Source organism: Phanerochaete carnosa (genome assembly GCF_000300595.1).
Source record: "Phanerochaete carnosa HHB-10118-sp unplaced genomic scaffold PHACAscaffold_11, whole genome shotgun sequence".
Classification (NCBI taxonomy): domain Eukaryota; kingdom Fungi; phylum Basidiomycota; class Agaricomycetes; order Polyporales; family Phanerochaetaceae; genus Phanerochaete; species Phanerochaete carnosa.
The window spans coordinates 240,706-261,772 of record NW_006767638.1 but is presented as its reverse complement, the minus strand read 5'-3'; the positions used below and the strand labels follow the sequence as shown (position 1 = coordinate 261,772).

Sequence of the window (21,067 nt, the reverse complement as noted above, 5' to 3'; positions counted from 1 at the left end):
GCCATCGCGGTGGTCCGTAAATGCGAGCAGGCGCTCGCGGCGCGTCCTAGTCATCTCGCGCTTGGGTCGTGGGCGGAGATTACTGAATCCTCGAACCCATGTCTCTCACCGTACTTCCCCAGCATAAAGGCCCTACAGGCAAGGCCGGCGCACGCAAGGCAGAAAATAACAGGATATATGCACACTCATTACCTCTGCTTTTTATACAGCCTGACAAGACGAAATATGTTTCATCGCATCGTCTACTTGGGCTGTTTGGCATAAGCGGGGTTCGTGTAGAGAATCCTCACTGTGAAGGAATAGTAGACTCTGTGACACATTCGGTCTGGATTCTAAACCCCAAGGATGCCATGATTCTATGGCAGCGAGGCTTCTTCGGCAAGGGGGACCTATCACGAAGCGAGCCGTCGTGGTACACTCGGCAGGCGAACGCGAGGAAGGCTGCGGGGAAATGTACGTACCTCCACCTCTGTGTCCGAGTATTGCTTTGACTTTCATCCCAAGACTTAACCTCAGAAGAGATTCGCGAGAAACGCCGTCAGGAACGGCAGCAGTTCAAGCTAGAGCGCGCAAGAGCGATGGCAGAGGCAGCGGCCGAAGCAGAGAAGGCCTTTGTCGAGGGCCGTGAAGCAGTCGCCATTGCTATCCCCTCGGGTGCTACATGGAAGCCCCGACAAGCCTTTTCTACGGATATCTCAGCACCTGCTATACTGATAGAACCAGATAACCCCGAGGAAGCTGCAGAGGAACTGCTGGAAGATGTCGAGCACCTGCAGCTCACCCTGCAAGAAGCTTTCTTCTTGCTCTGGAACCTGGACTGCCTGACAGTCATAGACCCTTTAACAGTCTGTGCTCATTGCTGTGCTTACAACCACTTTCCTGCTGACAGGGGCCGGCACAGGACAAAGCCCTCGAACTGAAGCGCGTTTGGTCCGCATTTCAGCGGGTATACTGGCCGCCCTGCATCCCAGAAAGTCTCACGTCCATTTATGAGAACCGTTTCGACAATCCGTTTCTCGTGCATTACGTGGTATACCACTACTATCGTGCACTCGGCTGGGCTGTGAAAGGCGGTATCAAGTTCTGCGTAGACTACCTCTTGTACAAGCGAGGCCCTGTGTTTTCGCATGCCGAGTCAGTCCTCATACTCTTGTGCATGCTTCTCTTGCTTACAGACCTTTCAGGTTTGCAGTAGTTGTTCTGCCGGTCTACGAAGACTCGGAAGACCAGAAAACGTCGCCATACGATCTAAACAATACAGCTCCATTTTCGTGGACATGGTTGAGCACCATCAACCGAGTTAACAGCCAGGTTCAGAAAGTATACTCGTTTCTATAATGCTATTTTTCGCCTGCTAAATTCGCACACGCAGACTCTAATCCTTGCCTATATCACCATCCCTTCCTGCTCAAGAGTCGACCCACAGATTCTGTGTTCACCCGCCGCACTAGCACACTATACCGTCCGTGATGTTGTATTCCGTCGATTTATCCCCGCGCGCATGCGCGACTAGTTTCTACTTGCGACGGCAGGTTGCATATTGCATTCCCGTGCGAATGTGAACGTTAGCTGCATTCCAAGCGCGGCGCATCAATAAGTACATAGTGACACAATAACCGACCCCCGACATCCACCTGCCACCACCACCACCGCCACCAGCTACGGACCTGTACCTGTTTAACAGCAAGGCGTCTAGCAGAATGCGTGGGACGAAGGTGTCTTGCGGACAATTTGCCGGAGAATGGAAAGGATGCTGGAAGAGAGTTGTCGGAGAAGACAAGAGGGAGGCGAGGCAAAATGGCGTGAGAGACGAGGAGAGAAAAGCTATACTGCGCCCTTAATCTGCACTTTTCGGTATTTCTCTTCGAATATCTGGACCAGTGTCTGGTGTGCGGCCTTGCAATCCAAGATCTTCTCCTCGTCAGCACTGTTTGGGTTCTTGAAGAAGGTTCCCGCACGGTGCTGGTCCAGAAACTCCTTCGCTTGCCCAACGCTATCAAACGCAAGCTCTGTTGAGATGAAGGATAGCCGGAGAGACATATAACTGTGATTTGCGAGTCGAAAAGAGCGATGATATGATAAGAAATTAGGATCGTACAACAAAGAGGAAGCCAGACGTACGCCTTGGACATCATGATCAGAGCCTTCACCCGCTCCCGGTCAATAAAGTGGTCCATGATGTATGCCCCCATATTCGGAGCGTTCAGGTACAGGTCGAACAAAGCGTGATAGTTCCCCATAGACAACGCGCGCTGCACGGCGAGCGCGTGTTGCACGAACGGACTCGATTTCTGCTGTGGCGTTAGCTGACCTACATAGAGATTTAAATCTACGCGCAAGCCATTAGCGATGTTACTGTCGATGCCAACACAAGAGAGTACCGCTTCGATTTCGGCCATGGATGAGCATCAAAATCCGGTACGCTGTGAATTCCTTTGCTTTGCCCTGGATACCAAGATCGTACAGGTTCTTAAGCATTGCCTGGCATTGATTGTACTCGACCATATCGCCCTACGTCGGACGTGAAGATTAGCGAATCACCCAGAGTTTGTGCTACGCACGACTTCGAGAGCCATACGCGCATGAATCTCGTATACCATCACGGTAAAGTCATTCTTGATGCGTTGAACCTAGACATTCACAAAGACCCAGATCAAGCCTGTCCAGGTAACCACCGGCAATTGACGCACCGTGAGGTCCTGTCGCAAGCTCTTGAATTGGGAACGTATCCAGTTGTAGTTTGCTTTTTCTCGCCATCTTTTCTTCAGCTCTGCCAGCGTTTTCTGAAGGACATCATATGGTCGTATCTGCTCGGATCTTGGTTCCTAGAACAATAAACGTCATGTCGGTAAGTAAGTATGAATGATCTGGATATTCACTGTTGTTAGCCGCAAGTAATCCTTGAAGATCTCTTGGTTTGTGCCAACAATCGTGTAGCGATCCCAATTTGGCACATTCTGCATGTGCGGGGTTACAACCTGTGAAGTGCATGTTGGAGATACGGACGTACCGGATCAGCCTCTGGGTCGTCTCCATAATACGCAGGTGTGCCTGAACGAGAGGGTTCAAAGGATGACGAGGCACGGAAAACCTGCGAAGATGAGCCATGACCACCAAACAGAGTCTTCTGCCGTTCAATCTCATGTTCACGCTGGAAGCGAGCCGCTCTACGGTTTAGCGCGGCCTGGTCGCTCAGGTCTAACGCACTCGGTGCAGCGCTTTTTGTTATTTGCGATTTCTTTGTCTTCTTTCTCTCATGTGTGCCTGTGTTGTGGTCATTACTGCTGGATGATGAGTATCGACGCGGGAGACACCCGGGGCAGACGGAAGGCTCACAGTTTCCGCTTGAGGACATTCGTAGTGAGGTTGAGTGTCTTCGGCGTCAAACTGTATTCAGAGCCCTCAATATCATGCCATGAGGGGGATGCAGGGAGGTCCGACGCACCTTTGCAGTTGCACACCATCCCAGTCGGTAGTCCACAGCGTACGGTTAACAAACGCATCAGATATTACCTGTCTTAGTTCGGCCTGTGCTTCCTCCCTGTTAGCATCCGTCATCTGCCCCAAACATTTTGCGACCCAGTCTCTGTGGCGTTGCGGACGTGATGAGTATACCTGAGTGGAATCAGATGATCGCACTCACTTAAGCTGCTGAGGCCAGCTTTCGGAGGACATCTTGAAGTGGCACTGTACTCAAACGCAGCAATTCACGGTAGAAATTCGAAGGCGGATATATGAAAGATGGGTCCAATATGTTCACTCGGAGACGAGGATGGTGAACGTAGTGATGAGAAAGGGCTGGATGGCCATCTTTGGCGGATGAAGAGCGACAACCAGTCTAGGCAGGTACTTCCCACGGTAGCAATGTGGTCACGCCGCCAAAATGCAGCAATTTCGTTAGTGTTTGCTTCGAGCGAAGCACACAATATGTAACAGAGATATCTGGTATGCATTACTTCAGAAATTTCTATACGAAAGTCCTAGCAGATCTTCCGGGCTCATATGCGCATTATGCCCACTAAGCCGCGTTCTCAGAGCAAATCTCGACGGTCTCCTGTGATAGCAATTCACGTAGGCCGTAAAATCTGCGATTTCAATGGTGAAAAGGCTGTCGACGCTATCTACAATATCTAGAACTAGTGCTTCTTGATATCGGTCGGAGGAGTGTAGACTATCAGAAAGGGTCGTTAGCGGAATTGTAATCCGAGATGTACGCGGTTACGCACCGATCTTCCTGGTCTTAATGTACGACCACTTATGACGCTTGACGTACAAGGAGATCGCAGTCAGCGCAGAAAAGAGGATAACGGCCTTGAGACCGATCTTCTTCCGCTCGTCATGCTCGGGCTCAGACGCCCAGTGCAGGAAGGTGACAACATCCTTGGCCATTTGGGAAGTCGTAGACGGGGTGCCATCCTCATATTCAACGAGGCCATCGAAGAGAACACGCGCCATAGAAATGGCATTGCCAGGGAAGTAGGGATTGTAGTTCATGTCGTCACGAATCTCGAAGCCCGCCGGAGGATCACAGTAGCCAGTAAGGAGCGCGTAAATATAGTCCTTTTGAGTATGTCAATACGCAAATAGACGTATAAAACGATTAGGCACGTACAGGACCGCCATGACGGGCCTTGACGATCAAACTCAGGTCCGGAGGGAGCGCACCGCTGTTGGTGGCACGGGCTGCCTCTTCATTAGGGTAGGGAGGAGGCATGTAGTCAGAAAGCTTTCCGGGGCGCTGGAACATCTCGCCCTGGTCATCTGGGCCATCCTCGTACTCGATTTCCTCCGCCATGGCCTTGACCTCATCAGCTGTGTGCGAGACACCAACCAAGTTGCGCCAAGCGATACGGTCAAGCGAGTGGCAGGCGGCGCAAACCTCCCGGTAGACTTGATAGCCGCGGCGAATGCTGAGCAGCTAGATTCGAATCAAATGTCAAACAATCCGACGAGGGAATGGCCCGCACCTGGTGTGGTCGAAGGTGTCAAGCAAGCCCTGGTGCGACCAGGGGTAGTGGGGCGGGTGAAGACCGTCTTCCGCTGGCGAGTTGGCATGGACTTCGCCAATGAAGGGCAGTGTTCCATAGAGGTGCGCGTACCAAGCCACAGAGCCGACAGCGGCGACGGTAGCACCTGCCAGAGTCGCGCGGGAGTTCAAGAGGGACTGCATGCGCCCGGAACAGTTTAGAAATACGATAAATTGACAGGTCTGTACTATGCACACCTCAAACGCAGACGACACAGACGACTTGGTGGACGCATGACGAACACGCTGTTATGGCGGGTAGAAGTCAGGACGCGCTGAACGGACATGGGCGTGCACGTACCAGGCCAGCGCGGGCAACGTTCGCGACGGTAGTCGAGCGAGTACCAAGAGTGCTGCTGGCGTTCTTTAATACTCCCGCAGGGAGCCTGGAGAGCATTTTAGCGGCGAGGGAGATGAATTTTGGTGGTAAAGAACGAGGAGGGAGTGACCATCACAAATGTGACAAGCCCGTTTGACGGAAGAACACGGAGCGCTTCACCAATTGCAACACTCGCTTTATAGCAGCCCACTCTCGAATCTCGACAATCTCGTATTACATATGACCTTGGTCTCTGTTACTTAACACCGTTCTGTCACATCCTAGGCTCTTTCAAGTTGCTGTGAACAGCTCCAATTTTGTGGCAGCCTTCCAAATTGTCGGCGACAACGTGGACTTCTCGGAGGCTCAAAATTCGCTTTCTGACGTGGACAAAAGGCTATCTGACAGGTCCAGAGAAAGGCATGCAAATTATATAAGTCCTAGAGAAATACACTAGACAGCATGGGCATAATAATAATCCTAGGAATGCCTAAAACCACTTGAAGTTAGGACGACGGTAGGGACCGAGTCGACGTGGGCGAGAATCACGGTGGCTTCGATATGGTATATATAGCAACATCCATGGATTAGAAGAGACAATCACAGCAAATCTCTATGGTTGCTACAAGTTAGTAGACGACGAAGCTAACGCAGCACGACGCACCTTCTGCGCAGCAGCAAAGCAACGCTCCCCCTAAACATGCACAGCAGTCGCCGCCGCCACCGCCGCCGCCCTTGGGAGGCGGTTGTTGTCTATCGAGAGAGGGGTATCGTGAGGCCAGAACGGGTTGGCCGGTGACACGGGGAGAGGGGAAGGGGAAGGGGAGACACTTACACATAGACGGTCTGAGGTGGCGGCTGAGGCTGGTAGTAGCCTTGAGGCGGGGGAGGCTGGCCATAAGCTTGCTGAGGTGGCTGCGGGTAGTAGCCACCCTGAGGTGGTCCTGCACTCGGAGAGTGAATCCTGACGCTTGAATAATGAAGGGCAAGACACACCTTGTGGGGGATAATACTGTTGCTGACTACTGTAGTAATCCTGGTTGGACATGGCTTAGGTCGAGTGTAGGGAAGATGAAACGAGTGGGAGCGCACTCGCGGCGGCTGCGACCCCAGAATTATAAAGGGATGACGGCATGGCCCGAGCGGGAGCCGGAAAAGGCTGCGGCACGTGGAAAACGCGGGGCAAGTTGCGAAGTAAGAATGACCCCCTACCTTTGAGGCACAGCACAACACAGCCAAAAGTCCGCAGTCGCGTTGCGGCGTGTACAACGACCTGTGGATACCTGATACAGGTCGGACGACGATATTACAGCTGTGACTGTCGACCTGCCAACGATGATATCTGCATGTCTGTTCGCACCGTCCCATGAATACCATCGGTGTTCTATACTCAGCGCAAGAGTCGGTTGTAAAGAGCCCCCGGAATGCCCCGCCGAACAATATTTGCTAAGTTTTCCTATCGGACTAGCCTATGCGGCCAAGGTAGCAGAAGCAGCACAACGTGCTGATGAATGACGTAGGAATACTAAATGCATCTTGAAGGTAGCCTTCAAGGTTAAAAAAAACCCACAAACAAGAGGGTAACTCAAACGAAGTAAGCGTTACAGTGACGCAAGCGATGTACTACGCGCGTACATAGACGGGAGACGAACAACGGTCTGCGGCTAGAAGGGCGAATAACGAAAATCGTGCGATCCACAGCCGCGGGTAAAAAACGAAAGTGTGGAGGCGCGGGCGAAAGAAGCTCTAGGGGCGCCGCAGACAAGAGACAGTCCTTGGGAACACGATATACTTCAGCGGTGGCCCGGCATGAACTGAACGGAAGAGGCAAACGCGTACATTCGAACACCCTGCTGCATGAAGTACTGCGTTAGGGGAGTTTGTGCTGTGTGACAGCGCGGACCGTTAAGTCAGCAAGTCTGAGCACTCGGCGCAGCAGCAGTGTGCCTACCTGGTGCGACATACTCTGCGCGTGCATAGACATCGAACGGCATCGAACGGGCACGGGCGAGCATAGCGCCCTGGTCCGCGGTATTCAGCGCACCGCTGGGGCTGATCCTAGAAAACCAATGTTGAGCGCCGTTGCCTACCACTAGCACTGGCGAGTAGACTGGCCTGGGGATACGAATCAGAGTGACATGTAGCTGGAAGCGTCCCCGAATGCGTATGCTGACATCCGGAAAGAGGAAATATACACCCTGCCGTCCCTGTAGATTGCGCAGTATGTGCGGCGATGACACTAAATTGCCGTATAACAACTGTCGAGACGGGGTCTGTCCGCCCGGGCCTATGATGTCCAGAGCGGTCGACCCATCTGCGCTATAGAGTGACAATTGAGCGATGAGGAATGGCAGCTCGCTTTCACTACTGTATAGTCAGCGTTGGAAATGGATATCAAAGTAACCGACCAAGCAACCCACTCAAAATCATCCGGACTAGTCTGCTCACAAAAATACAGCTGGGCAATGAGAGGTGGCGCAACGGCAAGTCGGGTCAGCGTTGATGATCCAAACTCGGCCGCCCTGGACGGATGTTGAACGATCTCAAGACGATAAGTGCTGTAAGAGCGAACATGAGAACGGGTAATCTTGATTAATTGAACGACATTGCCTTGACTGGCGGTTTGTCGACCCGGAGCCAAACTGTAGGCGAGGGGAGCCGTCAGTGAGTAACGGAGACGGAGATCCTGGCCAGAGACTGCCAGATCGGATGCCAGGGTTTCGTGCGAGCCCCTGGTGGCGCGGGTAGACAAACCCTTGGCTTGTGTCGGAGGAATCACCGGCGTGCCGCTGAGATATGCCGCTGCGCACGCGGTGGTGCAACATCTTGAACCTGCGTATCTCGATCCACCGCATCCGATGCACCAAGACTATTCTGTATGCGCAAGAGTGCTGTGATAACCATAGCACGAAGGTAAGTTTATTGTTTGGGTAATGCAAACCTTCGCGGGCCTTACTTCGTGAGTTCGCCTGAGACGGGGGGCTGGGACGTGGCGTACGACCTCCTTGGTCACGCGATAGAACGTCCACAAGCGACATCGCCGCTTCACCACGGTGCGCGCTGTACCCCGCGCTCTCGCGGCCGCTCGTAAGCAAAGCAGCTCGGCGGCCATCCAAGGGTGGCAGAGTCTGTTGAGAAAGCGGGCCCTGCAGCAGATGAGTGGCAGACACACAAAGCAGAAATATATACAAGCACGGTAGCCAGGAGTTATTTTACCACCTGTACAATTGATCGAGAATCACTGGCACTCGACAGACTCCGGACAGTGCGCCGTCAACTTTCCCAGCGGTCGGCTAGAACCAAGTGCGAGGTAATCGAACATTTCATCTTGGGAGCGGTGATGGGTATCTCGATTCGCGGGCGATGCAATCGGAAGTCTAACAGGGAGCAATTAAGAAGAACATACGAGGTAGGTACAATACTATACGCTGCGCTTGACATAGCTCCACACACCCGCCATGCCTGAAATGAACGTTGCCGCCACAAGCGCAGGTCTTACGCCGGCTGTGCATTATCAAAAGCGAGGTGAAAACATCAGATGAGAGGCTGGTAAGGGACGCTGAAACGCACCGGTCGACTTGTACAAGGCACCGGTGAATGCGCCTGCGGCCATGCTGCCCAGTGTGTCATGCTTGCCACGTACATGATCTATCGTCGAGTTAATTCCGTTGTAGACGAGCGCTGCGGGGATGGGCGCATGAGCCAAAACAAAAGGCCCTGAACGAGTATAGAAGACGCACCGAGGACACCGGCTGAATTGCCAACGAAAGTACCTCGTCGTGTCACAGAATTCAAAACAGCGTTGATCCGCAGCCTTGCGTTAGACACAGCCAAAGGTTTCCGCGCGCCCTCGCGAAGTCCCCAGAGTCCACCAAGGGCAAGACCTGCCAGGACAGATGTGGGCATGTGATGGAGCAAGACAATAAGAGGGCGTCGGGAGCGATAACGTGTGGGAGAAAGGAGGCGGTTGGGAGAAGATTTAGACCGGCTATGATGAGCACAAGATGGCGATGCAGGAGAGGAACGAGCGACGAACCGCTGAGATACATGGTACCCGTCCCGTAACAGAGGTCATCACTCCAACCTCGCGAGGGAATAGCCGTTCCAGACCCAGGCAGATCACTGGTCTTGTCATCCTCAAGGAGCAAATAGTCGAGCTTGTCTTCTATGCCTGCCATTGGGTGCAGTTTTGTGGGGTCATAAGCACCCAGAAGCAGATCGGAAGCCGTGACTGCATTCTCCGGAGAGGGTGCAGGCACGTCATTGCGAACAAAGGTAGCGTTGCGGAGAACGTCGGTGGCATCCTGCTGGTCTTGCGAACGCTGCGGATCCATTACAGTTGATTGAACGAAGCGCGTAGAGATAATTTTGCAGAGGTCGTGGAAGACAGCGGACAACAGGCGTTCGCGACGAGTAGGACAAGTTTTGCTAAGCGCGCATATCCCCGCGCGAACATGCGCGTCTACTCTTCCTGATCTGCGCGGAAAGCGTGGAACAGTCGTACTGAGCTCTCTCCAAGACAATTGGCAGCAGCAGCAGCGATGGTGCTCACAAGCCTCCTGCGAAATCTTGCTGCGAGACCGCGCACGGTCTCCGTGGCCCGGCTCAGACCGTTACATACCCTGCGACGCGTGCTGCAGCCCCCAGCTAGCCCCCAGAGTCCCCGCACGCCGTCCGCACCGTCGTTCGCCCGCAGACGTAAGTTCTCAGCTAATGTCAAACCCTGTCCTCCGGTGAGATCTATCTGACAGCTCCAATTGTCTTGCAAACCCAGGCTGGGCCACTTCCACCACCCCTCATTCTACGGCTTCCGATCCCGCAGAGGCGGAGGCTCTGCAATGTCTCGAACAAGGCACCCAGAAGCTCGAAGAGGGTGACGTTCAGGCAGCCAAGGTATTATCAGATAAGCCTGCTCCGGTCTTTCTGCTGAACGTGACGTCTATCCAGGACCTCTATAGGCGGAGCGTGGAGATTAAACGCACCGCCAGCGCACTATTCAACCTCGGAGTGACACATTACCACCTCAGTACGTGTTTGCTTGCCGCAAAGCATCGTCTATTGACATATGCACCGCACAGAGGAGTTTGAGGAAGCTATTTCTGCCTGGAAAGACTCTATTGCTCTTCAGCCGAACAGCCCAGATGCGCATACTAGTTCGTATCGTCGCATTATCGGGCACGTTCTCTCTAAAGCCAAAATATCCGTAGACCTTGCCAGCGCGTATATCATCTCGCCTGTCAGTAGGCCCGACCTAGCGCTGCAGCATCTGCGGTGAGCCAGAGGAGACTAATGACGAAAGATACCTTCCACTCACTTTTCACATAGCATTGCCTCTTCCTTGGCCCCCGAGGACGCGGAAATTGCGTTCAATCTGGCGGCCGTCTTGGAGGCCTGTAAGTGTTATTGTTGTGCCTTATCGTCTCCGTGCTGACTCGCCCGCAGGCGGCCAATTGGAGGAGGCTCTCGCTCAGTACAAGCGTAGCAAAGAGTACGGCGTGGAGCGTGCTGCGATGCACATCCGGAACGTGAGTCGCCCTCGTGAGCTTTCAGGGTCACTTCGCTGACAGCGCAATGCAGGTCAGCGCCAAGATCCTCGGTCAGAGGATGAAGACAGCGGAAGACTCAGGCAAGAAGTCTGATTCATAAGCTCACGCTTATCCGCCCGCGATAGCGCAATTACCGGGTGTACCGGGCACACATGGAAAGTTCGTGTACGGCAGAGCCTGCCACATCCGCATGTTTATTGTTTTTCTGCCGTGCTAACCTATGATGCGCCTGCAACCACGCTGCAGTTCCTTCGGCAGAGAGCCGTCCACTTCATCAGTGTGATTTTACGTCAGGAACTGTTTTGACTCCTGTAGGTAGCGTCACCCTGTAGGCGTTTACTGTCGGATTTGTCAGCTTGCCACAACCCATCCCACAGAATCGTACTCACCTGAGGTCTGCGCCAATTGGCGTCATAGCTAGTGCTTCTCATGTGTAGATAAGCATAGCATCACATAATATATGTCTCTGTTCTCACCCATGATCTTTGTCCGCGCTCTGCCAAGGAGGCTGCGGCGGTGAAAACCACGGCCCACGTCCCCTGGTATGAGAGCCTCTCCTTAGTGAAAGGCCTCGCGGCGCATGCCCACCTTCCTCATGGCCTCTCTGGTTACCGTAGGTCCCGCGATAACCCCCACGCCCTCCTCGACCTGAGGTCTCCACAGGTCTCCACGCAGAGGGTGAGATCCGCGGTGTTTGTTGAAGACGGGTCAGAATGCCGGACACATCTGCCGCCGAGTACCCATGTGGAGGCTGGTTATCGATGTGCAGCGACAGCATCTGGTCATAGCCCTCTCGAGGCTCCGGGGGTTGGTATTGCGTTCTAAAGCGCCGCAGGATAGAGAGACCCAGCTCGGGCGAGGTGATTGTGGGATGTGAGGTTCCTGAAGGAATATCACGTCGGGGAGTCAAATGACCAAAATAAAGCAACATACTAGACATGAGACGTTGCTCGCAGACCTGTGAACAGCGAGAGTGAGAATGCTGTCCTTTGAGACTCCAAACTACTCACTTCATACGGTGTGTCGAACTCAAGGACCCATACTGACAAGCCAGAAAACTCACGGGCAATTCGTATCCATGTCGATCGTTGTCTTACACACCTCTCAACAAGGAAATTTCTAGCCACGCACAGACGAAATGGGCTTACTGTGTGTCGACGTTGGTTCGGTCTATGCAGACTGATGAGCCTTCGCGGAGGGACGACCGCGCGAGGGCTTCAACTGCACGTCGGTCACCCAGATCATCCTGGCTGCACCTGCGAAAATGCGGAAAATATGCCTGTAGGGCCTGGGCAAATGTTGACTGCAAACGGGCAAGTTGGAAACCACGACTGAAGCTCCCCGAAGACAAGACTCACTTTGCCAGATCTGTTGAATCGGTGAGAAGAATCGTGCCTCAGTATTTGCCGTACGACCGATGTAGATCTCAAGTATACCCTATAAGGCCCACTAGGATGAGGACGACCTGCTGTTGAGCTAGTATCTGGTCCTGCGGTGAGGGTTGGCAGATGTTCTCTGCGTCGGCTGGCATGGACGTTGCAGTTGAGTAGGCGAACAGTGCTGCGCTAGCTTGAGTTCATCCGACTATCAATAGCCAGTCTTCATCTGTATATATACATATAAATGTCACGATCGTGCGAAGAGGTCGTGTAACAGCCTCGACTAACACTCAAGATACATAGACGAAGATGTGATTGAACTAAACAGACTTGACGGTATCCAGTAAGAAGAAACGTAGCCACACGCTAATCCTGAAGTTATGTCATTACTGGATACACGAGATATTCATCGACCGTTTATTGTCGCCGTCGAGTCTCGTCTCCCATTCGTCACCCCGCCGCCACCGGCGTTCTGGCTTTCCTGTGTCTGGTTCGGGTGATCAGAAATCTGTACAATTTCCTTCTTGGCCTCTTCCCATGCTTCCAAGTTCTAAAAACGGGATTTCGTTTTGACACAGACTCAAAATTCTGGGGCGAGGGCACATACCTTCTTGCACCAATCCCGATGCGCTCGAGCCATGCTGATGCACATCTCTCGCAAGTCAGCGACCTTCTGTCGCTGGAAGCGATCCAAGTCTGCCTGGATGGTAGAGCTCGAGTACTTCAAATCCTGCGCCGTCAAGTGCTGAGCATCCTCAAGCTATAGCACGAAGCTTCGCGTCAGTCAAGCTCAACCTGAGCAAAGCGAGAACCTACCTGTGAGATCGTCTCTCGAGTCTTGCTGATTGAATTACGTCGCGCAGTCTCAGGGTCGACGTCCATCATCCCGTGCAGAGTGTAGCTCAGCGCACTCAAAAAGCCCATGCCAGGAGCCCGCCTGCGAACAGGACTTGGTCCGGGATGTGGTGGAAGGTAAGTTGACTGCTCCTCGGCAAGGGTCTGCGACTCAGATGTGACTTCGTCTCCCGCCTCTGTAGGCTCTCGCTCCTGCTGTTCACCCTCGGGCGTCATTATACGGGATGCATCGAGACCCTCACCGCGACCGCGCCCCAGAGCCTCCTCAAGCCGCTTTGCTTCGCGTTCACTCTTCTCCAGCTCCTCCAGCTGCTCACGCCTTGACTCCAGACTCTCCTGCGTCATCTCATACTGTGCATGTTTCTGGTGCCTGTATGAGAGTAGCTTCTTGATGATTGATGCAAACTGGCTGTATTCATTCAGCGGCTCAGCCCAGTTCTGTTCCAGATCCTGCAGCTATTGTCAAGTCAATGACATCCTTCCAGTGATATGTCATGATACCAGTACTTACTAGCTGATTGGTGGACATATACGTTGCATCCACTGCCTGACCGGTGCGCTCTATGGCTGTTGACAGCTGACCAGTCTCGTTCAAACTAAATCCGTTCAACGCAGCGCCAAGTTCTGCGTGGTCCTGTGCACAATCTGTAGCATATAAGAATTTCGATCATGCAGAGGGGCAGAGCATACCTGACCACCGCTTCATGCACCTTCGAGTCACTTTCTCCATCGGTCCGCTGAGATGCGTCGCAAATTTGTTAGTGAACACTTCCGAGTCAAGAAAACGTTGATCAGGCCGTCGCAAGGGGTGCGATGCGGATGGGTTAGGCAGAGCGGCATAAGCAATAGCCGTTGATGCATCTGTGGGATTGTGAGATGGGGCCTTAAGGATGTTCTTTGGCAGTTGAGATATCGGTGGTGAATGCAGCACCTCGCTCTATACGCCGAAGTATTCGGTGAGCGAGTACAAATGAGGTAGAAGAAGGTGCACACACCCAAGACACTTCGCCATCTAGGAACCGGTGGAACACATGCTCATTCGAAAGAATGGGATGGCGCGCGGCACGGTTGAGGAACGTCTGCAGCATACGCTTTCGCCTTGCGATCATCGCGGCATCTTCCTTCGCTTTCGCCTGCTTGACCGCATAGTCACCAATTGTGTTCTTCGATGGAATAGGCGGGATGATTAGCGTTGGGTATAGCTTCACAAGGCTCTGCCGCAGCGACTCAAACTCGGAATATCGGTGGTGTGCCTCGGCATTCTGCAGCTTCTCAACACTCAAGAGAGGACGAAAGGTGCAGCTACGTACCCCCGACCTGATTATATACGTGATGTAAGGTGACGTTGAGTTCAGCGAGGTCTTCTGTGCGTCTGTGATCTATGGAGCATTCGGTCAAGGCACAATAAAACACGCTATTGGGCAGACGCACGTGAATCTCGACATCCTCCCCGGAGTGTAGCCAACGATCGCGCACACAGCAGTAATCACTCTTGTATGGCTGTGGCAGTCGATGCGAGCCTGGCGAAGGAAATGTGGGCTTAGAGGCAGACGGTGAGCCAGGTCGCGGGGACAGGACACCACTGTATGCATTTGTCGGTGGAGACGACGGCTCCGAGAGATTCACGTTTGCTGGTGACGATGTTTCGGAGTGGAGGTGGACACCCTCGGCCTCGAATGGATTCTCATCCTCGAATGTCTCCATGATTTGTTGTACTGAGCTAAGGAACTGAACGTAGCTGTTATTCAGAAAATAAGCTCAGGCCTTCAATAGCTTGGATCTAGAAAGACGGCAAGGGCGTAGAGTGAGAGCGCAGCTAGGAGAGAGTAAGTCGAGCAAAAGTGGCAAGCTTAAGCTGCGGCTAACGCCACTATCAAGAGCGCCGGTTGGGCGTTAGCGCATTGAAGGTCATGTCATTCAGTACTCCGTACATGTGTACGTATTTACAGTGCTTCCTGCGCACATGGGGATGTTACAAAAAAAGAGAGTAGGTAGAGGAAGTATAAGACGCTGGAGGGATTGAGTTTTAGTAGTAGGGACGATTGGGCATGGGGCGTCGGGAGAGAGTGGGGGGCAATGGGGGTCGGGCTGTGACGTGGGATACTAGCGCCATGGCAAATACGTGTCAGTCACAAGAAAGTACAGTGAGGGATTGTGCGGTCCAAGCCAACAAAGCGTCATTCCGTAGCGACCGTTCATAAGTTGAGGTGGGGCACATGGGAGCTCTGCGCGAGGTGTGTACGTTGCATCGAGCCCGAGCTTCGACTTTTCATGTTCGGGTAGTGGTGGCGATGAGCATGCGGATAATTGCGCAGTGACGGCTGCGGCCCGTGTTTGCTAATCATCTTCCGTTTCACCATCGCTTTTTCTTTGCGCAGCTCTCTGCGCGATTTCTGTTGATGGGGATGTCCGTTTTGCTGGAACGGGTTGTAAACTCCACTACCAGTTGGCGTGCGGTCGCCATCGCGGACGGGAAGGAGCACGGGTGAGATAACGAGAGGATTCGAAGCTCCGGACTTCGAGCCCTTCTTCGATTTACCCTTCAGCTTCGATACTTTCGATTTTGGCGTGTCGAGCATGTCGTTATTCAGCAGAGCGCTGATACCAGGATATGAGTTCGCGATACCCGTGTCCGAGCCTGGCGTGCTCTCAAGCAAAGATGTCTCGCGCGTGCGACGGAAGGTACCAACGGGAATGCGATCCCAGCGGTTGAGATTCTCGATGGACGCAGTAGCAATGGGAGTCGAAGGTGACAGCCAGTCGTGCTGAGAAGGCGTGGTCGATCTAAACAACGGTTCTGAATCCAAGAGCGAGGCGTCCAAAACATCGTCGAGATCGATGGCGTCTGTTGACAGAGGGTCATCAGATGTCAGAGCATGAGATTGGGATCCGAGCTCGTCCGATGAAGGCGGGTTGACGGAGACAAACAGCGTCGAAGAGTTGCGCCCGTAAACCTCGGAATCCTGCGAGAGGTGATAGTTTGTATGTGTGCGCACTTCGAGGTGATAACAGAAATGCGTACGGTGGTGAAGTCCAAGCTACCAGCCTTCTCATCTGCGCGAGGCTTGCGCTGCTTTGCGCGAAGAATTTTTGACCTGGGAAACGGGCTAGGAATTGGGGCATGATTTTCGCCAATGATGGCAATTCTTGATACCTCGCCGGTAGGAGCAGGTTCGAATTGGCCCATGACGGGAACGCCTGGCGTACGTCTAGTCTCACCCTCGTACATTTTTGGAGAGTCGCAGTGATGGCTACTATCCCCGGAATCTTCGACCGAAAGCCTCGTATCACCACTCGGAGTAGCGGAATAACGATCGTCGACCACGAATTGCAATGCCATTCGAAGGGTATGCGAAGCTTGTGGAGACCCCTGGATATCTGCAGGGCCAGATGACTGAGTAACTGTGGACCGTGGATCGATGCCGGAGATAGGTTCGGGCCAGCGAAACAGCATCATAGCCTTCGAGTTGGGGAGGCCGTCCGGGTCGACGAGTTCATCCTCAGTAGTCTCGCCGTCGCCTTCCTCGAGAAACAAGCCATCTTCGTCACTGGCGCCCGCATCGTCTCCGGTGCTGGAACCACTCTGGGAGATGGTCATATCGACGTCGGTCTCGTTCGAATTATCAGAATCGCCTTCGAATGCAGCGAACTGAGCAAAATTCGAGGGTAAGAGCAGCTGTCCATCAAGGCCAAGCGCAAGTCCGTCGAGTTCCACCCCGACCTCGAACTCGCCTGTGGACCTGCGCATCTGCACAGACGGATCTATATCCATTAGCAACAGTGCGTCCTCTTCGTCCCCCGAGAACGTGCCAACAGAGTCTGCGTCCATACCAGAACCAAACGAGTCCGGACGCAGCGCAGCCGGCGAGCCGCACGAGTCGGACGAGTCATCCAAGTTAGCGAAGAAAAGGTCCGCGTCAAACGAAGACTCTTCGTCCTCACTCCAACCGTCGCCGCCGAAGCTCACACCAAGTCTCCCATCCATTTCGCCTGCCTCTGGTTCGTCGTCGATTCCCGCTAACCCAGCCTCCTCTATGTCACCTTCGACGGCGTCTTCTTCTTCTTCTTCATCGTCGTCATCGCTGTCCTCTTCGTCGTCCGCGTTTTCCTCATCGCCAGAAGTGTCCTCGCTGTCCGCGTCCATGCCGCACTCTTCGGGATCAACGCTCTGTTTCCGAGGCTTGATCTCCCAGCGGTTGCCGGAACTATGATCGAGACGCTTCTGCAACGGATCAAAGTCAGACATATCCCTCTTCGAAAACCCCTTCTGTAGGAAGCGCAAGTCATCTTGTTCAGGATCAGAGGAAGATTCGCCAGAATCAGTCGATTCAAAGCCTTGAGACTCGGAGGAACTGGTGAGAGAAGATGTGGATGCAGCGGACATGAACGTGGGGTACCGGCTGTCTTCTTCACTCGAGTAGGACGTCGACAAGCTGGAAGTGAACGACCGCTTCCCGAGTGTCTTCTTCGCGGGTTTGGTATGTGCGCCGCGCTTGCAGCCCGTGTAGCTCTGACCGCGCTTGACAGATGTAACGGTAACAGATGTGCTTTTGCGAGGGAGAGAACGAGGCGCACTTCCACTGTGCGACGCGCGCGCGGAAGCCAAGGCGGCCTTTGCAGCTTCGCGGGCGGCGACGACAGCTTTTGGCGGGCGACCGCGGCGCTTCGGAGCGGAGGAGTCCAACACGCTGAGTGTTACCGGTTGGGACGTGATTGCGGACGTGGAGACCGACTCGGTGCGAAGGGGGAGACGGCTGCTGCACGACTGGGACACATAGTTGTGAACAGCGGGAGACGAGCTGCTGTTGGCGGGGTTCTTGCGGAACTTCAGGTTCGGGGGCACAGTGAATTTGATCTTGAGCGGCTGTGTCGTGGTATGGGATTGGGGCTGAGACGGTGTGGGAGGAGAATAACTGGTGGAAGTAAAGGTAGAGATGCGCATAGGAGCGAGACTTCTGCTTGCGCTGGACGGGCTTCCCCGGTTGTGACATGTGCACTCGCTCTCGCAGACAGGACATATGTCGTCTTCGTCCTCGTCGCCTGGAGATGTGTTCGCAGCTATAGAGTTTGTGGTACTCAGAGTGTTGGCGTGAGGATGCGACATTGTAGAAGTCGGCTGTTTCCTGAGATCTGAGAAGGGGTGAGACATTAGCGGCGAGTTCTTGGACAAGACAGAAAAACGAAGGGGAAAGCAAAAAGAAAATACATAAATCAAAAGGGGGGCAATGTAAAACGGCCAGAAAGTAGATAACCGTCAAGCAAAGCGTGGCAGAGGTGGTAGTATGAGCGGTGTTGGAGAGGGCGGCAACACGTACCTTGCACAAGAACTTTCTTTGGCATTTTTTGTCGGTAAAACACATCTGATGCTGGGGCAGTTATCCAGGGTTGCGGTATAAGAGGCAGCTTGGCCGCCTGAGCGTTGATGAGCGAGGGCGAGGAAGGGAAGCTTTAAGGCTTCGAGGGGGGTAAGGAAAGCGAGAATTCAGCCTCAAGCGCCGCGACTACCACATGGGCGCTAAACAATTCTACGCCGACTCGATGATTTTCGCTTCCGAAACGAAATATCTGCGTGTCATATTTAGCCACCGACGCCCTCCTTCTCCACCCCTCTCTCACCACATTCGAGCCATCAAACATGGCAGGCCGCAAGTATCACGGCTCGCTTCATCGCATCGGCTTGCCTAATACGCTCTACAGGAATCTCTCTTGCCCAGCAACTCGCCTTGCTCTCCGAAGCGACCCCCGCTGGTGCGTAACGCCTGCTGCACTCTCTTTTCCAGCTCTAAACGATATCGATCGCAGACCTTGACTTAGACGACCTCTATCCCCAAGGCTCCCCGTCCGAAGACGAATCACACGAGGCAAACTCTAGAGTCAGGGACCACTATGTCGATGTAGGGTGGGTATACCGATATAATCTCCCCTCTTCTATCGATTGATAATCTCGTTCCGCCGATATAGTCCTTCGAGCTTCCGTCAGCTGAATTCCTTCATCAGTGGCCCAAAGTACGCTAGTACTCGCGTCTTTCGCAAGGACCTGGAGCTTTCTGAGGACGAGAAGGCAGAAAATAAAGAGGAGGACCAAGACGAGGATAGTGACCGCTTGGACGAAAAAGATGTACACGACGAAGAACATGTTCGCACAGGGGCACGTCCAGACCGTCGCAGACCGTCGCCGGGTATGAACACGCTAAACAAGACCCACGACGGCAGCGCACAGCAGGAACCAAACGCAACATCTGACCTTGCATCGACGTTGCACGCTACTCGGGAGCAGGACCGAAGGAAGGGCAAGGCTGTCTCCCGACAGATCGTGAGTGATTATGCGAGCGCATTCGTCTCTGTAGGCCGACATATTCGTCATTCAGATGATATGGGACACGCTCCTCGATGCACGGATACGTTTACGGAACGCAACCAATGCTGTCAATCACCTTACTTCTGTATGCCTCGTCTCCTACAATACCTCTGTCCAGTGTTTCATCCTTGTTCCGCAGATAGAGCCCCCTAGTACCTCGAGGCAGCAATACCCCGTCCTCACCTCAATACGCGCCACGCTTGACGAAGCCATTTCGCTGTCACAAGACCTCTTCGCTCTACAAGAGGCAAGTGTGACCCACTGACGCCACAAAGGCAGCAATCTCATTACGTAATTTCTAGAATCTCACCAAAGCTGACGCATCTCCCGTATACACACCGCGTAAGCGTGCTAAGCTATCACACGACACTGAACGTGATCATGCCAAGGCCCTCTTGATGCATTCGGCGACCGCATCCGAGGTCGAGGCTGCCTATCACCGGCATCTTGTGCAAGTCCTCGCGAAGTGGTCGGTGAAGGTTCAGGCCGTCGCTCCAAACGTGCTCCTGCCAGCAAATCGCGGATCGTTTAAGAACGTATTCTCCGGTAAGACCGCTCCACCCGGTGTAGTAGACGCCATTGCCGACACTCTGCATACCGACGCCGACAAGCTGCTCGCTCGCACTCGTTCATTGCGCCTTGTGGGAAAAAGCGATGCGGAGCACGCCGGCGAGAGCACGGAGGTGTTCGACGACGCGGACTTCTATCAGCAACTTCTCAGTGACATTATCGAAGCACGCAGCTCGGGGCTTAACAATGAAGAGACCGAACCTAAGTGGATGAGCCGGCAGAGAGCAAATAAGGCAAAGCGGAGCAAGACTGTTGATATCAAGGCGAGCAAGGGCCGCAAGCTTCGATATCAGGTGCATGAAAAACTGCAGAATTTTATGGTGCCGATGGCTGCCTCAAAGGGTGCATGGCATGATGAACAGATAGATGAGCTATTTGCCTCACTGTTAGGTTGTACATCATAGTGCTATGTAACTGGTTTGCTAAAACCTCACTGCAGGGTTCAGAGTGCATGGGATTCACATGGAACAAACTTGCAAAACTTATATGTGCAACAAATGCTCTTCATTTGCAAATCTGGTCTTGTAAACCATGTGTGTTAGCAATACTCTAAAGCATGGCATGAGTCATCTAAACTTGCAAGTATTCTGAAGTGGAACTGCAGAAATATTTGTGGGTACAGGCACTTGCAGATTCAACTCACCTGGTTTTCATGGATCAGTGCAGCTCCAAGTAAACTCTTCATGCAGTATTGGTATATCCACAGATACTTACACAAAGACTTACAAAAATTATATATATAATATTAATTTTCTATACTACTTTATAACCTTGACATTAACATCTGCCCTTTTCTTCTTGCTCCACTTTGGTTTGCTTGTGAATAGTGTAATAATCTTCTCTTTAGGTGTGGATTTGTAGAGCCTTTCATAGCCTTCATATTATGCTGTGCACCAAATGATGTTCAAATTTAAAAAGGGCACTATAAACATATTTTTCCATACCTTCTACACAGCTTAAAACATACGTGAATGGTTCTGAATATATATATATACATCTTATATCAGTATGGAG

At 53.0% G+C, this 21,067-nt stretch overlaps 9 protein-coding genes across 9 annotated transcripts; 2 read left to right on the top strand and 7 right to left on the bottom strand.

The window, feature by feature from the left end:
• Positions 1 to 267: 267 nt before the first annotated feature.
• Positions 268 to 3,764, bottom strand: PHACADRAFT_263697 (uncharacterized protein). Its single transcript, XM_007400629.1, has 14 exons — positions 3,644 to 3,764; positions 3,446 to 3,586; positions 3,337 to 3,387; positions 3,011 to 3,281; positions 2,880 to 2,957; positions 2,691 to 2,825; positions 2,562 to 2,630; positions 2,382 to 2,511; positions 2,122 to 2,329; positions 1,373 to 2,044; positions 1,185 to 1,320; positions 902 to 1,134; positions 505 to 845; positions 268 to 453 (listed from the first exon to the last, which is right to left on the bottom strand). The coding sequence occupies exons 1-10, from the start codon at positions 3,673 to 3,675 to the stop codon at positions 1,825 to 1,827; spliced, it is 1,335 nt and encodes a 444-aa protein (XP_007400691.1). The 5' UTR covers positions 3,676 to 3,764; the 3' UTR covers positions 268 to 453; positions 505 to 845; positions 902 to 1,134; positions 1,185 to 1,320; positions 1,373 to 1,824.
• Positions 3,765 to 3,950: 186 nt separating this feature from the next.
• On the bottom strand, positions 3,951 to 5,466 carry PHACADRAFT_263695 (uncharacterized protein). Its single transcript, XM_007400628.1, has 6 exons — positions 5,328 to 5,466; positions 5,225 to 5,272; positions 4,968 to 5,164; positions 4,613 to 4,910; positions 4,227 to 4,560; positions 3,951 to 4,171 (listed from the first exon to the last, which is right to left on the bottom strand). Exons 1-6 carry the CDS (start codon positions 5,421 to 5,423, stop codon positions 4,137 to 4,139), a joined length of 1,008 nt encoding a protein of 335 aa, XP_007400690.1. The 5' UTR covers positions 5,424 to 5,466; the 3' UTR covers positions 3,951 to 4,136.
• A 144-nt stretch (positions 5,467 to 5,610) lies between these two features.
• Positions 5,611 to 6,445, bottom strand: PHACADRAFT_263693 (uncharacterized protein). Its single transcript, XM_007400627.1, has one exon. It carries the CDS (start codon positions 6,391 to 6,393, stop codon positions 6,040 to 6,042), a length of 354 nt encoding a protein of 117 aa, XP_007400689.1. The 5' UTR covers positions 6,394 to 6,445; the 3' UTR covers positions 5,611 to 6,039.
• A 541-nt stretch (positions 6,446 to 6,986) lies between these two features.
• On the bottom strand, positions 6,987 to 8,461 carry PHACADRAFT_263692 (uncharacterized protein). Its single transcript, XM_007400626.1, has 6 exons — positions 8,302 to 8,461; positions 7,956 to 8,236; positions 7,766 to 7,903; positions 7,461 to 7,709; positions 7,297 to 7,403; positions 6,987 to 7,230 (listed from the first exon to the last, which is right to left on the bottom strand). Exons 2-6 carry the CDS (start codon positions 8,168 to 8,170, stop codon positions 7,139 to 7,141), a joined length of 801 nt encoding a protein of 266 aa, XP_007400688.1. The 5' UTR covers positions 8,171 to 8,236; positions 8,302 to 8,461; the 3' UTR covers positions 6,987 to 7,138.
• Positions 8,462 to 8,679: 218 nt separating this feature from the next.
• On the bottom strand, positions 8,680 to 9,748 carry PHACADRAFT_263691 (uncharacterized protein). Its single transcript, XM_007400625.1, has 4 exons — positions 9,382 to 9,748; positions 9,086 to 9,229; positions 8,916 to 9,026; positions 8,680 to 8,849 (listed from the first exon to the last, which is right to left on the bottom strand). The coding sequence occupies exons 1-4, from the start codon at positions 9,677 to 9,679 to the stop codon at positions 8,767 to 8,769; spliced, it is 636 nt and encodes a 211-aa protein (XP_007400687.1). The 5' UTR covers positions 9,680 to 9,748; the 3' UTR covers positions 8,680 to 8,766.
• A 68-nt stretch (positions 9,749 to 9,816) lies between these two features.
• Positions 9,817 to 11,869, top strand: PHACADRAFT_129563 (uncharacterized protein). The gene is made up of 8 exons (XM_007400624.1): positions 9,817 to 10,043; positions 10,120 to 10,238; positions 10,293 to 10,371; positions 10,424 to 10,498; positions 10,553 to 10,616; positions 10,671 to 10,738; positions 10,788 to 10,870; positions 10,923 to 11,869. Exons 1-8 carry the CDS (start codon positions 9,887 to 9,889, stop codon positions 10,989 to 10,991), a joined length of 714 nt encoding a protein of 237 aa, XP_007400686.1. The 5' UTR covers positions 9,817 to 9,886; the 3' UTR covers positions 10,992 to 11,869.
• Positions 11,870 to 12,516: 647 nt separating this feature from the next.
• PHACADRAFT_263688 (uncharacterized protein) lies at positions 12,517 to 14,916 on the bottom strand. Its single transcript, XM_007400623.1, has 8 exons — positions 14,557 to 14,916; positions 14,436 to 14,504; positions 14,121 to 14,387; positions 13,816 to 14,062; positions 13,637 to 13,770; positions 13,087 to 13,581; positions 12,878 to 13,030; positions 12,517 to 12,820 (listed from the first exon to the last, which is right to left on the bottom strand). The coding sequence occupies exons 1-8, from the start codon at positions 14,827 to 14,829 to the stop codon at positions 12,677 to 12,679; spliced, it is 1,782 nt and encodes a 593-aa protein (XP_007400685.1). The 5' UTR covers positions 14,830 to 14,916; the 3' UTR covers positions 12,517 to 12,676.
• Positions 14,917 to 15,177: 261 nt separating this feature from the next.
• Positions 15,178 to 17,152, bottom strand: PHACADRAFT_263686 (uncharacterized protein). The gene is made up of 2 exons (XM_007400622.1): positions 16,148 to 17,152; positions 15,178 to 16,088 (listed from the first exon to the last, which is right to left on the bottom strand). Exons 1-2 carry the CDS (start codon positions 17,108 to 17,110, stop codon positions 15,321 to 15,323), a joined length of 1,731 nt encoding a protein of 576 aa, XP_007400684.1. The 5' UTR covers positions 17,111 to 17,152; the 3' UTR covers positions 15,178 to 15,320.
• Positions 17,153 to 18,747: 1,595 nt separating this feature from the next.
• PHACADRAFT_263682 (uncharacterized protein) lies at positions 18,748 to 20,669 on the top strand. The gene is made up of 8 exons (XM_007400621.1): positions 18,748 to 18,770; positions 18,823 to 18,873; positions 18,928 to 19,024; positions 19,087 to 19,438; positions 19,494 to 19,568; positions 19,623 to 19,730; positions 19,786 to 20,586; positions 20,637 to 20,669. The coding sequence occupies exons 1-7, from the start codon at positions 18,761 to 18,763 to the stop codon at positions 20,455 to 20,457; spliced, it is 1,365 nt and encodes a 454-aa protein (XP_007400683.1). The 5' UTR covers positions 18,748 to 18,760; the 3' UTR covers positions 20,458 to 20,586; positions 20,637 to 20,669.
• The last annotated feature ends 398 nt before the right edge of the window (positions 20,670 to 21,067 follow it).